Source organism: Vanacampus margaritifer, chromosome 2 (genome assembly GCF_051991255.1).
Source record: "Vanacampus margaritifer isolate UIUO_Vmar chromosome 2, RoL_Vmar_1.0, whole genome shotgun sequence".
Classification (NCBI taxonomy): Eukaryota; Metazoa; Chordata; class Actinopteri; order Syngnathiformes; family Syngnathidae; genus Vanacampus; species Vanacampus margaritifer.
The window spans coordinates 3,459,605-3,476,783 of NC_135433.1; the positions used below are offsets into that span (position 1 = coordinate 3,459,605).

General features: G+C 38.2%; 1 protein-coding gene across 3 annotated transcripts in view; it reads right to left on the bottom strand.

Annotated features, from left to right (window-relative positions):
* Positions 1–17,179, bottom strand: part of ak5 (adenylate kinase 5) — a 45,615-nt gene that overhangs the window by 26,284 nt on the left and 2,152 nt on the right. For 2 of the 3 annotated variants that reach the window (XM_077557606.1, XM_077557607.1), the window contains exons 4-7: positions 16,914–16,984; positions 12,058–12,244; positions 5,678–5,845; positions 1,723–1,895 (exon numbers count right to left, since the gene is read on the bottom strand). In XM_077557606.1, coding sequence (XP_077413732.1) covers positions 1,723–1,895; positions 5,678–5,845; positions 12,058–12,226 — 510 coding nt within the window. In that variant the 5' untranslated portion in view covers positions 12,227–12,244; positions 16,914–16,984. The other variant, XM_077557605.1, reaches the window with a different exon arrangement.

Genomic DNA, 17,179 nt, shown 5'->3' on the forward strand with positions numbered 1-17,179 from the left:
ACAGCTGAGAGGCTCCTACAGAACGTAATTATGAGTTGATGATTTGAAACACCTGGGTTGGAGGCAGGAGACACCGAAAACATGCACAACTGCGGCTCTAGGACCGAACTTGCCTGGTCCTCGAGAGCCGCTGTTCTGCGTGTTTTAGATGTCCCCCTCCTCCAACACAGGTGAGGTTATCAGGCTTCTTCAGAGCGTGCTGATTTGCTGATCATTTGAATCGCCTGTGCTGGATGAGGGAGACATCTAAAACACGCAGTACTGCGGCTCTCGGGTTGCCTGCCCCCGCTCGAGAGCAGCTATTCCCAACCAGTTAACTAACTAACTAACCCAAGTTTATGCTTTGAGGAGAAAACCACTAAGTATCTTGGAGGAGGTAACTAACTAGCTGCATTAACTTTGAAAACCATTGATGAAAACCATACTTGCTGTCACAATTTTACACTTGGAGTAACTGCCTAACTGATTAACTAAAATGATTGTCTCACAGTCTGCCACTTACAGTAGAGAAGGTACTGTTACTAGCTAACTAAAATATACACTGGCTCAAAGTTTTGCACTCCATGTTTACCTAATTTACTAACTAGACTTGTCTCACACATATGCACTCGGAGGAGGCAACTAACTGGCTATAGTAACTAACATTGATGTAAACCATACGTTTTGGTCTCAAAAGTTTGCAATTGACAGAGTTGACTGACTGACTGACTAACTAACTAGACTCATCTCACATACGTGTGCTTAAGCATAACTAACTAACTAACTAACTAACTAACTAACATGTTCTTGAAGGAGGCAACTAACTAGCTACTGTACCCAACATAAATGTAAACCAGTTGACCTCAAAATTCCACAATTGATGGAGGTTACTAACTAACTAACTAACTAACTAACTAACTAACTAACTAACTAACTAACTAACTAACTAACTAACAAGACTCATTTCGCACATGAACTTATTCGGCCTAACTAACTAACTAACTTCTATAAAAAAATACTGACTGACTGACTAACTAGACTCATCTCACATACGTGCACTTATTAAGCATAACTAACTAACTAACTAACTAACTAACCAGCTAACTAACTAACATGTTCTTGAAGGGGGCAACTAGCTACTGTAACCAACAGAAATGTAAACCAGTTGACCTCAAAATTCCACGATTGGTGGAGATTACTAACTAACTAACTAACTAGTATAAAAAAAATATAAAAATATATATTTGGAAGTGGTAAGCAACTTGTTAACCGATTGACTGAACAACAACAATGTGAAAATTACTGAATGCTCTGAACTCTTATTATTTAGTGGTACCCCTTCTTTAGTTGCGGGTTCGTCTCAGGTGGAGGAGGTTCCTGTTAGCACCCCCCCACACACACACCCCCCAGCCCCCTTTTGCACACCACATGCATCAATATTTGGTGCGTGTATTGGTATTTTAAATTGGGTGAAAGAAACTAATAACATGGTAATGAGGTGACTCTTCAGAGATGCTGTGCACTCCTTTCATTGCCAGTGTCTTGTTGAGGAAAATAATACCACCCAATTACGCTGAAAAGTTAAGTACACAAACCAACTACCAGCCATTTCCCTAGCCAGTGTGACTCATAATCTTGACGGTAATGAGACGCGCCCGGCTCCCCGCCTGGTGACACGACCGCCGCTAATGAACGTCTGGTTTACATGCGCTGGCGTTCTTCTTTGTGTCTTTCTTTGACTACCTGCGGCGCCAGCTCGCCGTTGGTGATGATCTTGGCGATCAGGCTCCACTTCCTGTTGCTCGTGGCGTTGTGGATCATCTTCTTTCGCAGCAGTTCGCCCACCGACACGTACTGGAAGCCGTAGCGCTCGGCGATCTTCAGGCACTGCGTTCCCTTGCCGCTGCCAGGACCACCTACGGTCGTGGGGAAAAAAAAAAGAAAAAACATCAATTAGACCACCCCTGCTTCCTCAGTTTGATGATAGCAACAAAAATAGCTCATAAGAGTTTAATTGAACCAAAATCACTTCAGAGAATTATGTTTTATTTGTAGTTTCTTTGAGGGACACCAGGAAGAATAGTTTTCACCATTGTGAACATTTTAAACCAAAAATAAACAATCGATAGCTATGGCATAGTCCTGCCATGTTTTCTTTTCTCTTAGTCATTTGACACCCAATAGTGCGATCAGGCATTAAAACGAGTAAGAGAACAAGGTGGTCTTATATATATATTTTTTTGTTACATGTACACAAGGAGTGTTGATGCCCTGCTTTGTGTGTGTGTGTGTGTGAGTGAGTGTGAAACATTGTGTGCGTGGGTGCATTGCAGCGAGACTGCTTTGTGAGAAGCCTGCGTGTTTGTTTTGTGGGGCTGCTGGTAATTTTTGGGACTGTGTGTGCGTGTGGGGGGGGTCTGACGGATCAGGTACGTATGATCTTCCTACATTTTGGAAAGCAGCCTTTTCTCGGTTGTTAACGCCGTCGTCCAGCAGATGGATATTTGACATTTGCGTATCAATACTGTATCATTAGAGAAAATCATATATTGCATCTTGATATGGTTTAAAAATGATTCATATTCGACCTTTTAAGCGTTGTTACTGTACCGATAAGTCAACATCATGATATCGTTACTTGATGCTTGTGCGTCGATGCTGCCGAAAAATTTGACCGAGTCCACTTTAAAAATAAGTCGACTCAAATTTTCTGCCTTGAAGCTCCACCGGAACCGTGTTTGGGCTGTCCATGTTTTATACCTGGACGCGTGCAGTATTGCAATGGCGGCTGTGATCTGATCTTTATTTCTTCTGTTTGCGCCATCTAGTGGCCAAAAGGCGGATGTTATTTGTCTGCTGACTATTAAAGTCTTACAGCACATTGAGCTTCCCCAATACACGGGAAAGAAAGTTCTGAACAGCACTTGGGCTGTAATTCTTCCAAAATATAACCTGCCACTCGCTTTTAGGTGTTCATCACTTAACCAGTGGAGGGCAGCCATGCACTTAACATGACCAGAAGAAGAGAGAAAAAGGACGTCATTGACCTCATGTAGCTAGCTAATAGCTAGCTCTACCCTTGTTTACTCATGGCATAATGTTGACGCATCGTCTCTAAGTGATTTTTTTAAGACACTATGACATGTGTAATGTAGATATAATGATGTATGTGTGAAATAAATGGTAGTTAGTGTTTGTTTACCTTATGTGGTAATCGCTAGCGCGCTAATGCGCTAATCGCGATTGCTAACTGTTTAGCATAGGCTAATTTTGTTAGTGTTTATAGAAGATAATAAATTGTGAGTACTTATACCCACTCAATTCAATTTCGTCCAATCTTAAAGGATTAACAAAATAATAATAATAATAGGCTAATATTTTTTAGGAAGGGGGCAAGGCGTGGGTGATGACTGATAATACATAATTGATTTTAAAAAGATTAGATAGTGACAGCACTCGTGCGATTTAGAAATCACAATTGACACTGCAGTGGAGTTACCAGATAAGAAACCATATTATCCTGGTTTTCTTGATTCTGTGGCTGCTCTCTGGCCACAGGTACACTTTTGGGAGTTGTAGTGGAAAACACAGGTACTCATGACAACGTCAGTAGTCTGAATTTGATGTTTGACTCACGCTAAACGTGTCGGCATCCCATTGACGTACAGACCCGGCTTCATTTGCCAGATTAATGACAGGCTAATCATGTGGGAGATCAGATTAGGCCAAACACAGTGAGTGAGTGACATGCAGCCAGGCAGAGCTAAGTAGAAGAAAACCAGAGGGTGGGGGGGGAGGAACAAGCCACAAGAAGCTATTTTTAGCTTCTACATGAAGTAAATAAATACTAATTTAGATGCCTGGATGAGCTCGGAAGTAATAGGAAGCAGCCGTACCGGAAAGAAAACTTCAGCTTTCCAGATGCTGAGAAACAAGAATTCATAACAAGGTTGTGACTTTAAAATCGATTTGTTTTTCACTTCTGCTTCTTAGTTATTCTTCTCATTATTATTATTATCATTAAGTGCTAAGGGACTAGCATTCACGCCAATTTTTGTGCGTACAACTGTCCTTTCCTGTTGTGGTAATGCTGAGAGTGCCTTACACGAGATTTGTCTCATATTTCTAATTATTATTATACATGAAATGCCGAAAGACCAGCATTCACACAAAAAAATTGCTTAAAAACATTTGCTTCCTGTTGTGGTAATGCTGAGAGACGAGCATTCACACTGGAGTAGGTGTGACAGATCAGCAAGTCTTCTTCTTGTTGTGTGAATGATGACAAGCATTTACACAGATGCTGTTGTGTATTTGGAGATATATTTCCACGTTTTCTCCTAGTTGTTATTAATTGAATGCTGACAGACCAACATTCACAGTCATGGTTAAAATGTCTTCCTGGTGTGTGAATAACGAGACAAACGTTCTAATGATGTCGTAGACTAGTTTGTCTTTTACTTCTTCTAGTCATTATTATTATTATTATTATTGAGTAAATGCTGAGAGAGCAGCATTCACATGAATGTTTTTGTTTTAAAAGGTCTTCTTCCTGTTGTGTGAATAAAAGACAAACATTCAAATTTTGTCGTTAATCAGTTTGTCTTGTACTTCTAGTTATTATTATTGAGTAAATGCTGAGAGTCTAGCATTGACACTAATGTTTTTGTGTTTTTATGTGAATGCTGAGAGACCAGCATTCACACTGATATGGGTTTGTGGTTTAAAAGGTCTTCCTGTTGTGTGAATAATGAGACAAGCATTCTAATGTTGTCGTAAATTAGTTTGTCTTGTACTTCGAGTTATTATTATTGAGTAAATGCTGAGAGAGCAGCATTCACATGAATGTTTTTGTTTTAAAAGGTCTTCTTCCTGTTGTGTGAATAAAAGGCAAACATTCTAATTTTGTCGTAAATCAGTTTGCCTTGTACTTCTAGTTATTATTGAGCAAATGCTGAGAGACTAGCATTCACACTAATGTTTTTATTTTTGTGCTTTTATGTGAATGCTGAGAAACCAGCATTCACACTGATATGGATTTGTGGTTTAAAAGGTCTTCCTGTTGTGTGAATAATGAGACAAGCATTCTAATGTTGTCGTAAATTAGTTTGTCTTGTACTTCTTTGAGTTATTATTATTGAGTAAATGCTGAGAGAGCAGCATTCACATAAATGTTTCTGTGTTTAAAAAGGTCTTCTTCCTGTTGTCTAAAGAATGAGAGAAGCATTCTCATTGCTGTTGTCGGGAGAAATTAGTTTGTCTTGTCTTTTACTTCTTCTAGTCATTATTCTCTATGAAGTAAATGCAATGAGACAAGCATTCGGACTGATTTGTTTTTTTGTTTTTTTTGTGTGTGTGTGTGTGGGGGGGGGGGGGGGCTACAAAAACAATTGAGTCAAAATAACCCAACTGCGCCAATTTTTGGGGAATTTTTTGTGAGCGTTCATTCATTTGATCCAACTTTTTGTGTTTTTGACACAATTTTTTTTTTTGTTAGCGTGTACAAAATGTGACATCTGTTTGTTATTGCATTAATTATGAGACATAAAATCACCTGTTGAAAGACAGATGTGTCTGTAATGTACAACTAAAAATGCATCACAGAGCTGATTGTAATATTTGGTCACCCTACTGAACTACACGAAAAATTTAAATTATAATAAAAAGCAATAGAAGACAAAGCGTGTTTGTTGTTTACCGATAACGAGGATGACTTTGGGCCGCGGCCTGCATGGATCGAAGACTTCGTACTCCTCGATGAGCTCGGCCGTCTCTGACAGGTCCGAGTCGCTCTCGATGGAGAACTGGCTGATGGGAGGGAGGCGCTCGTAGCGTCTGTACGGGAAATTGGGACTGTCGGGCATCACTGTCACGCGCACACCCACACACACACACACACACACATGTATTAGCATAAAAGCGTGTGGGAAAATATCTTCAAGATGCACGCCGGGTGACTCAGCTGTCCATCACGCTTGATATACTGTAGCTTCGAGTGTCAATCATACAGAAAAAGAACACGACTGCGCTAATGATCACGTCTGCGCTGACATTGTTAGCGTGATGAGCAGTTAAAAAGAGCAAAGGTCTGATTTGATATTGATTTTCAGGGTAGTAGTTCAGCCCGTGACAAGCATGTTTTTCTTCTTCTTCGAGTTATTTATTATTAGTGATTCATGCTGAGCATCGTATCTGCGTTTCCTTAATTAAACGCATTTTCCGGTTCTGTTGTTCCTGAGTTATTGTTGAGAAACAAAGATTTTGTCTTCTGTTTATTACTCATGAGTGGGCCTGCTCCATTATAAAGAAAATATTCATCACAATTAGGACGATCATTTACTTTTTGGTACAAAACAAGAAAATGTTTAAGCATAAAAAATGTTCAGACAAATAAAATTCTTTGAAACTATAATTATGGAAGTTCCTTTTGGATTAAAACAAAAATGAATAAATTAGTTATTTTAAATTGAACAAAGGTGCCAATGTATAAATTTAAACAACTCAAACAATTAAAAAAAATATATATATATATTTTTGGGTCTTTTTTTTTTTTTACGATTATCTCATTCACTGCCATTGACGGCTATAGACGTCAAACATTTATTTGAACTATTTCTATTAAAAAAAAATAAAAAAATCCACTTTTGCCTGATGCCCCTAATTTTTTATTAATCTTTTTTTTTTTTAATTGCGTCAGGCGATAATAAAAAAAAATGGAATTAATCACAGGACTTCAATAATTAACTCACGATTATTCAATAATTTTATATCTGTTCTAAATGTATTTTCATACTCTTATTAACAAAAGTGGACAAAGTGTTAAACTGATAGAAATAGTTAAAATAAATTTTTGACGTCTATAGCCGTCAATGGCAGTGAATGAGTTATGCTGATTTTGTAATTGTGGAGTGTAATAATTGCACAGCCCCTGGATTGGCTGGCAACCAGTACACCAGGGTGTACCCCGCCTCCTGCCCGAAGCCATCTGGGATAGGCTCCAGTGCCCCCGCGACCCTTGTGAGGAATAAGCGGTTAAGAAAATGGATGGATAATTGCAGACCTACTCATGAGTGAATGCTGAGAAACCAGCATTCACGCTAATGTATGTACTTAAAAATGTCTTCTTGCACTTGTGTTAATTCCCGTGTGATTAATGAACGAGTGTTCATTAATGAAAAAAACAAATTTGTCTTCTAGTTGTTATTGAGTGAATGCAGAGAGATGATCATTCACGCGAATGTGTTTGTGCTTAAAAATCTCGTTGACTCATGTTGCCTTCAAACGATAGCGTTCACAGTATGTCTTTATGATAAACGTGTATTCCACCCGCTGTGCGAATGCAGCGAGAAAAAATAAGTTTCACAGACGCGGTGTCTGAAAAGAGATTAGTCGTCTTCTAGTTATTCTTCTTAAGATAATGATGAAAGAAAAGCATTTACAGTCATTCCTCTGTTATATTTCTCCTGCTGCTTGAATGCTAAGAAACGAAAATTGACAAGAAAATCGGTTGATCTTCTTCTAGTTACTGTTTTGTGAATGAAAAGCATTCACATTTCGAGACCATTTTAATCCAAATCACCCCTAAAATTATTATTATTTTTTTTTTTTAACTGCATGACCTTTTTAAACAAGCTAGAAAATCACATAACTATACAGTACTTTTTGGCTGTGACGTAAAATTTTTAACAATTACATAACCCCCCCCCACACACACACACACACACACACCACCCCCTCCCCCCGACTCTTTTTCAAAGACTACGAAGATGAACTGTAGCCATGGCAACTTTGTTTCACTTTCAGCACCATGGATCCACCAGGATTGTGCCTTTGGCTAAATTGTGACGCAGGGTTCTAGTTAAGGTAAGCGTTTTGAGATACAACTGCTCATCGTTGTCCTCGCTCCGCTTCATATTACTTTACTTTAAAATGCCTGCACTGGGCTCTTGTTTTTTTTCCCCTGTGAATAACCGGATGGCACATTTGAAAGTTTTTTTGGAAGGCAACCACTCCAATAAACAAGGGAACACTGCAAACAAAACAAAAAAATACAAATATTAATAAAAATATAAATATACAAAATAACGTCTACAAATGACTGAAATGAAGCACAGTTTTTAATATACATATATTTTTTTTACATTTAAAATTGCATTCTACTACATCGCCACGTCGGTTTGAATTGGATTCATTGGTGATCCCTACAAAACCGTGACATTTATCTTTGCCTGCCCGGGAGCTCAACAGTCAGCAGCTCCCCTAAAACGCCTGATCCTTGAATTGCCCCGATGATTCAGAGTAATCCTTTTGTTCTCAAAGAGAGTATTCTTACTATTGTGTGAATGCTGACAGACAGGCATTCACACAGCGATGGAGTCTGAACAAAGATTTGTCATCTTCTGAATCTTCTGTCTTCTTCTAATTATTATTAGGGCCCAAGCACAGACATATAAAAACCCGGTTGAAATTGTTTGATTTCTTTTTAGCGCCCGTCACCAGTGCGCCCAATTGAAACTAAATCTGGCACACAAAAACTAACAAGAAACTATGCAATGTTGAAATAATCAGTCCGTTTTGGTTTAAAGGTGACTTTTTAGGGATTTGGGTCATTTCCAGAAATCAGCCATCTTGCCACCAAAACTGTCGTTTTTAGAATATATTTGACTGTTCATGACTCAAACATCTTCTAATTAGCAGATTAACACCTTAGCTGTTCACAACTCCTGCGCAGAGGTAGCAAATCCGGGGACCAGAAAGTAAAAACCATGCCACAGTTTAGCTTTAGCCCCTTGTGTTAGCTAGCTAGCTAGCTAGCTAGCTCCTTAGCAGGTCAATGAGCTAGTGAGCTCGCTAGCTAGCACAAGGGGCTAAAGCCAAACTGTGGCATGTTTTTTTACTTTCTGGACCTGTATTTGCCATCTCTGCTCCTGCGAGCCTGTGCACTGGATTCGGGTTCGAATTTCCCGCCATCTGTCTGCGGCTGTGACATCATGCATGCAGTGTCTACGTGAAGAAGGGATCGTGTAGTGTTCACAATTTGTTTGGGGATTCTGTTAGAAATTGTTTAATAAAGTTATATGAAAAAAAAGTGTGCAGTGTCATTTTTTGGCGACAGGTGGCAGTAGCGATTTGAGATTCAATTTCCTGCATTGAACAGCTTTAATAAGCAACAAAAAAAGGCATGTCTGTATCATAAAAACAAACAAACAAGATAACAGACGCGATGACGACTGTGATGTGTTTGAATTGCAAATTTTGACCATGTTTTGCATTCGAGCCACAGCTCGAATACGCACACTGATGAATGAGGCGTCATTTTTTAGGTTAATAATTCAACCCCGAGTGAGACGCCTGGTCAAGGCCAGGTGTGGGAAATGTATGGCCCGAGGCCCATTCACAGTCCGGCAAAACAAAATAAAGCATGAACTTCTCACTATATATAATAATAATGCGCCGTCGTGACTGAGCGTGTTGCTGACTGCAGGATTGGCGCCCGCTGAGATTTATGGCCTGTGGCACTTTTCTAGGGGGATTAAATCACAGCACAGATGGGCCCCGGACTGGAACTCAATAAAATTCACTTTTGCTCTCTAATCTCAACAAACGTAACACAAATCTTGTAGACTCCTAACCAGGGATTTCCAGAAAGTACTCAGGGGTTTAGAGTTTTCATCTTGCATTCACACAGTTGAGTCTACCAAAAAGATGTCTTCTTGGTTCTAGTTTAACGCTTGTCTCTCAGCATTCACATAAACACTTGTGCTTGAAAATATTTTCTTTTATCACTTGGAATGCCGAAAGACAAGCGCTCACACTAACGCTGTTTTTCTGAATTAGATTCATTTTCTATTTCAAATTTTCACCTGAATGCTGAGAGACCAGCATTTGCACTATAGTGCTTGTCCTTAAAAACTGCTCTTCCTGTTGTGTGAATGCTGAGACAAGAATTTACACAATGTGATGTTGTTGAGTCTAAAGATTGATTTGTCCTCTTCTAGTTAAGTGAATGCTGAGAGGCAAGCATTCAGACTGATGTTTGTGCCTACAAACTATTTTTTCCTCTTGTGTAGATGCTGAGAGTCAAGCATTCAGACTGTTTTGTGCTTAAAAACTATTTTTCCTCTTGTGTAGATGCTGAGAGTCGAGCATTCAGACTGATGTTTGTGCCTACAAACTATTTTTTCCTCTTGTGTAGATGCTGAGAGTCGAGCATTCAGACTGTTTTGTGCTTAAAAACTCTTTTTCCTCTTGTGTAGATGCTGAGAGTCGAGCATTCAGACTGTTTTGTGCTTAAAAACTCTTTTTCCTCTTGTGTAGATGCTGATAGTCGAGCATTTAGACTGATGTGTTTGTGCTTAAAAACTCTTTTTCCTCTTGTGTAGATGCTGAGAGTCGAGCATTCAGACTGATGTTTGTGCCTACAAACTATTTTTTCCTCTTGTGTAGATGCTGAGAGTCGAGCATTCAGACTGTTTTGTGCTTAAAAACTCTTTTTCCTCTTGTGTAGATGCTGAGAGTCGAGCATTCAGACTGATGTGTTTGTGCTTAAAAACTATTTTTCCTCTTGTGTAGATGCTGAGAGTCGAGCAATCAGACTGATGTTTGTGCCTACAAACTATTTTTTCCTCTTGTGTAGATGCTGAGAGTCGAGCATTCAGACTGTTTTGTGCTTAAAAACTCTTTTTCCTCTTGTGTAGATGCTGAGAGTCGAGCATTCAGACTGATGTGTTTGTGCTTAAAAACTATTTTTCCTCTTGTGTAGATGCTGAGAGTCGAGCAATCAGACTGATGTTTGTGCCTACAAACTATTTTTTCCTCTTGTGTAGATGCTGAGAGTCGAGCATTCAGACTGTTTTGTGCTTAAAAACTCTTTTTCCTCTTGTGTAGATGCTGAGAGTCGAGCATTCAGACTGATGTGTTTGTGCTTAAAAACTATTTTTCCTCTTGTGTAGATGCTGAGAGTCGAGCAATCAGACTGATGTTTGTGCCTACAAACTATTTTTTCCTCTTGTGTAGATGCTGAGAGTCGAGCATTCAGACTGTTTTGTGCTTAAAAACTCTTTTTCCTCTTGTGTAGATGCTGAGAGTCGAGCATTCAGACTGATGTTTGTGCCTACAAACTATTTTTCCCCTCTTGTGTAGATGCTGAGAGTCGAGCATTCAGACTGATGTGTTTGTGCTTAAAAACTATTTTTCCTCTTGTGTAGATGCTGAGAGTCGAGCATTCAGACTGATGTTTGTGCCTACAAACTATTTTTTCCTCTTGTGTAGATGCTGAGAGTCGAGCATTCAGACTGATGTTTGTGCCTACAAACTATTTTTTCCTCTTGTGTAGATGCTGAGAGTCGAGCATTCAGACTGATGTTTGTGCCTACAAACTATTTTTCCTCTTGTGTAGATGCTGAGAGTCGAGCATTCAGACTGATGTTTGTGCCTACAAACTATTTTTTCCTCTTGTGTAGATGCTGAGAGTTGAGCATTCAGACTGATGTTTGTGCCTACAAACAATTTTTTCCTCTTGTGTAGATGCTGAGAGTCGAGCATTCAGACTGATGTGTTTTGTGCTTAAAAACTCTTTTTCCTCTTGTGTAGATGCTGAGAGTCGAGCATTCAGACTGATGTCTTTAAAATAGATTTGGCTTCTTCTTCTACCATTATTAATCATGAATGCTGAAAGACCAGCAGCGTTCAAATGAATTGTCTCTGTGCTTAAAATGCTTCCATCCTTTTCAGTGAATACTGAGACAAGCATTCATACGGATTTTATGTCTTAAAATAATTTGCCTTATTTTGTCTAGTTAATATTAAGTAAATTGATGAATGAATGACTCAAATCAAATATACAGTATGCCACATAAAATATGTATAAAAATTGTACCTAAACAAAGTTTAAGCAATAACAGTTGGCATGCAAATGAATTGTACTAAAAAAATAAATATAACTGAATTGTACTTGGGCAGTGATTCTTTTGCATACCACTAGAGGGAGCCCGCGTACCACTAATGCTAATGGTACCACACTTTGAAAATGACGATCGAGCCATCCATCCGTTTTCTGCAACACGCCGGTTCCCTCACCGTTTCTGAAGAGCGAGCGGCGCGACTGGCCACCGTTCAGGGGCGGCAGCGTCTTCTTCTCCTGGCCCACGAACGTGTCCCACCGCACCTTGTCTGGCCCGCCCAGCTCCCGCACTTTTTTCAGGCAGCCCTCCAGGTAGTCCACGGGGTCATCGGGCCGGTGGTACATCAGACCCGTCAGCAGGCTCTAGAAGTCAATACGGAGAGAGTCGAGTCGAGTCGCAGCATGAGAGACTTCCTCCAATTAAAGAAAACATCAATTTTGTGGCATCGTTATCAGTGCATTTAAATAACAGTCGGCAGTAAGCAATAAAAGGCCTGTGATTGCTCGCTTGTATTAGACGATTGCTCGTAAGTGAGGCCCAATTAACAGCATCAGCCCATTCACTGCACGCCTCTCGGAGTATGAATGGATTTCATTATTATCATTATGGCGGATAATATACAGGAGTTCTTCCTCTTGCTTCTCTGCTCAAAACATCCCAAGAAGTGTGAGCACCACACGGGAAATTAAAATCTTGTAAAATTACGAAGTCAAGATTTTCATTTTATGTGGAAAAAATTGTTTTTTCAAGATAGATTAAAACATAAGTATCAAGTAGTTTTAAGGTTACACAAAAATAAATGCGACATTCATGATTGACAATAATGTTAACATTACAAGTTTTTTTTTTCCTAATTGTTAAATTTTTACTTTATTTTATGGCTTCTCATTTCAAGACATACAAAAATAAAAATTAAGTATAAAGCCACATTCAAAATAAAAATACAATTCATGGAAAAAGGTACATGCAAAATAAATAAATAAATGTAATTTTACCAATTAAAAAAAAAAAGTGATTTTAGAGTGCATGAACATGACAAAATTTAATCATTGCTTTAACATTTTTAGTTATGTGGAAAACCACTTTACTAAACATACAAAAGATTTTAGGGTCATACTGAAAAAAAAAAATACAATAAAATCATATTTTTTATGAATATTAAGTTAAAATTTATGATTTTTTAAATTTTACTCAGGCATCAACAAATTGAGTACTTGGAAAATCTGTACAAGAAAGCAAGAAAGATACCACAACTACAAAAAAAAAATACACAAAAAAGTTAGCATATTAAGAAGAACGTTTTTTATGAGCAAAAAGTAAAATTATAATCGTAAAAATATGATGACCTTGCGTGCTTAAACAGAAACAACAAAAGAGGATTTGGCAAGCAATATTGAAAACAAAAATACAATTACTAAAAAAATTAATAAATAAAAATGATGAGAAGTCAGAATTTAAAAGAAATTTGGATTTTCCAGATTTTTAGGAGAATAACAAATATATTATAATATAAATAACAAACTAGTGTTGGAACATTTAAAATAGATAAAATAAAAACAAGTTGTTACAAGACTAAAGAATTTTTATGCGTAAATTGTAAGATTATGCGAATGAAGTCAGAATTTTACTCGAAGAAAGGAATTTAAGGATACTAGAGAGATTTTGCAAATAAAGAATTAAGGAGTATTCAGGCACAACAACGCTGAAAAGAAAATACTACAATTTTTAAAATACTCCAATTGTTAAAATTCTCTCACACTTTCGATCCATATTGACTGATAAACAATGTGAGACGACTCAGCAGTGCCTGTGTTTATGATTTGTTATTTGTCCTTTAACGTGTATGCACTTGATTTTATTTTTCAATTTTAAGACATTATACATTTGTAAAAAAAAAATAGTTTTTAAATTTATTGTATGTGTAGTTAGTTTTAATGATGTGTGCTGTTGACCTCTTGGCCAGGTCACCTTTGTAAAAGAGATCTTGATCTTAATGGGTTTTTATCTGGTTGAATAAAGGTATTATTATTATAAAATTGTAAGAAAAAAAACATCAGTAGTGTAATTAAACGGTTTTGTAGATTCATATTTTTGTCAATTAGCTACAAGGGGTTGAATAAACTAATAAATTCAGGTCTAGGTTGATGTAAGGTTTCATTACATAACAAGAAAGTAAAACGTAAATAATGAGTGAGTCTGAGCAGAATGCATTGCACTGCACTTTTTTGTGAGGAACATTGTGTCCAACATGCATCACACTTGATGGAATTGTCAATTGAACAGTTATGGAAGCATGCAAGCAAGACATCTTGACGGATGCGTTTCACTTGAAGCATCCCATAAATAATCTCTCTTCTCTTGTCTATTTTTGGAAACGCAAAAAATCACAGCGAGAACCGTGCACATCATCCCCATGCATGCCTCCGTGCCTCACCTCAAATAGTTGAGGTATCTCCCGCCGTGCCAGATACTCCTTGGCATCGTTGGTGTTCATCTCCTCTGAGATTTGCAACTTGTTTGCCTTTAAATGCTCTCGTTTTTGTTTTGTTTTAAAAAAAATATATTTATTTATTTATTTTTTGCTCCTCAGCGACTCCGTACAAGTCACACCGCCGCAAGCTCAACGCATCGTGGCCGTGTGCGTGCGCTCTACTCCGGGATTCCTGCAGGCGAAGCCGCGGCGAAACGACGCCCTCCTCCTCACTCGCTCGCTCTCTCTCTCTCTCTCTCTCTCTCGCTCTCTCTCCTCTCTCTCATGCCTCCCTCTCCATCCTCTCTGTCCTCCTCCCTCATTTTCCTTACTGATGCAAATGCGGGCCTCAGCTGCCCCCTCTGATGCCCGGCCAACATCAAATATAAAAATACTGTACATTTGTCACTTAATTTTTTTTTTTGATATTTTTTAATAATTCAAGAATGTCAAGTATGCTCACTTGAAGTCGTAATATTACACGGAAAATACAGTAATTTCTCCCAATTAAAGTGATTTTAGATTACTAATTAATATAAAAATGAACAATATAATAATGAATAAATAGTTTTTTAAGCTGTTTTGTCCGAATTTTGAGGATGTTAAAAATCTTGGTGACAAGAAAAACTGCTTGTGACCATTAACTCATTCACTCGCAGCCATTTTTACTGAAGCAACCCCCTTCGCTCCCGGCTATTTTGCTGGATTTTTACTGATTTTGCAAGGCCCACACAATATTGTGTTCTATTGCTATAAAAACATGGAACCTAACAAAAGAAAGATTAGAGTATTTTCTTTCATCAGGAAAAAAAAGTATATTTCTATCTGTTTCCGTTTTACAGCAATTAGCATTAGAATATAGCTAAATTTCATCAATATTCACAAATCTACTTAAAACAATAGGAGAAAGAGCTTGTTTGCAACATGGTCCTGGTTGATCTCGTATACTCTGCTGCCACCTGCTGGCCGTTTTTGTAATAACTACCATTGCTTCAAGCATTCTCTTCAGTTCAGAGGCTGCATCAAAGCCTTCTGTTTGCTCTAGCATAGAAAAATAGGGACGCACAATTATATTGGTGGCCGATAATTATCGGCAATTATCGACCAATTTGACGTCAAACAGATAAACTAGATAATAAAGAAATCCACCAATAATAACAGACAAGCCACGTTGGTCCATCTGTTGTGGTTGTGGCTCAAGTTGTGCCCAAGTCCTCAACCCCTCCCCTCTCCTATGGTAGTGTCGCATATTTGTGATGTCATAATGCGCGCGACCTCGTGTTTACAGAAGATGCATCGTGGTGACATGGCAGTCGCCGATGTGGGCTTTCTTTACTGTGGCTCCCCAAAATGTTACGCTCACAGATTTTGGTTGCAATTTTAAAACATTACTGGTTTTTTTTTTGCAAGCTCAAAATGAGTTACTGGTTGTCTTTGAAGCAGAGATATCAATCAAATTCAGCTTAATGCTGCTTTACACAATGTTTCAATGTATTTGAACATGTTGGACTTAGAGTAGGACTCAAAAGTATTCAAGTATTCAGTATTTGTATTCAAGTTAATTTTGCAAACAATTATCGGCTTACTTATCGGTTATCGACATCGGCACTTTCTAAATGATTGGTTTATCTGTATCGGTTGAAAATAGCATTATCGTGCATCCCTAAAAAAACAACAACATAAAAAACGCATAGATATGTATTTGGGAGCATGGTAATATTTAAAATAGAACATATCTATTATACGTTTTTGGGAGCAAATGAAAAACATTCACAACTTTCGCAAACACTCCCAAATCTTCGCCGCTCAGTGAGATACGGGCCTAATTTGAGAACGTATGAATCTTATCATGTGATGTTCAGGTATTTTTTGGGGCCATTTACGTTCACCGTTCTCACATTCTACAGTTCTGTATCTGTGACTGTGCCTGAATACGTGACTTGCAGATTTTGCGAACCTGATTACTCTCTGACCGATGAGTTTGATGACATCATCTCTTTTGCACTGTTATCTGTCGGCAGCACACTTAAAAGTGACATTTTATGCTCACTTTCAAGCATAATCGAAGCTACATTGTACATTAGCAGCAAGTTTACAAGAAATCACAGGTGTCACTTGTTCGCCTCCTGTAAAAATAGTATGGCCTTTTCAGTTTGTAAAATAAAACTAGTATTGTATTTTTGAAGTTTTACATAAGAGTTGTTAGCACAGTTAAGAAACGCAATATGAAACAATGCCATGATGATTGGCAGTCTGCCAGTAGGCATGCATGGCTCTATTCTTGTCTAAACGGCGCTTGTCGACTTTTGCATTTAAACGTGTCAGTTCGGTTTCCAGTCGCGCCGCGGTAGCGACAGCCTTCTGAAATATCAATAATGACCTCCTGATGGCAGCTGATTCCAGACTATTATCCATCCTCATTCTCTTCAACTTGAGCGCAGCCTTCAACGCTATCTCCTACGCCAGACTAATAATATTAGTTTATCTGACACACTAGACCGGTTCAAATCATAAATCTCTGGCTGTATGCAGCTGAAAAAAATCTTTCCACAACCACTTTCCTCTGGTGTTCCCCAGGGGTCAGTTCTTGGTCCAGTCCTGTTGAAAATCGACCTCCTCCCACTTGGCCATTCTGAAAAGACAACATCTACAATCAACCGACAACACAGTTTTACCTTTCATCCTTTCATTTAACCTTTATTTATTTTTTATTTATTTATTTTAATTTTTTATTATTATTATTATTTTATTCTGGAGAGCTCAGTATTGTTCATTCGGTAATTTCATCATCATTGCTCTCTTTTTTTTTTTATATATATATTTTTGA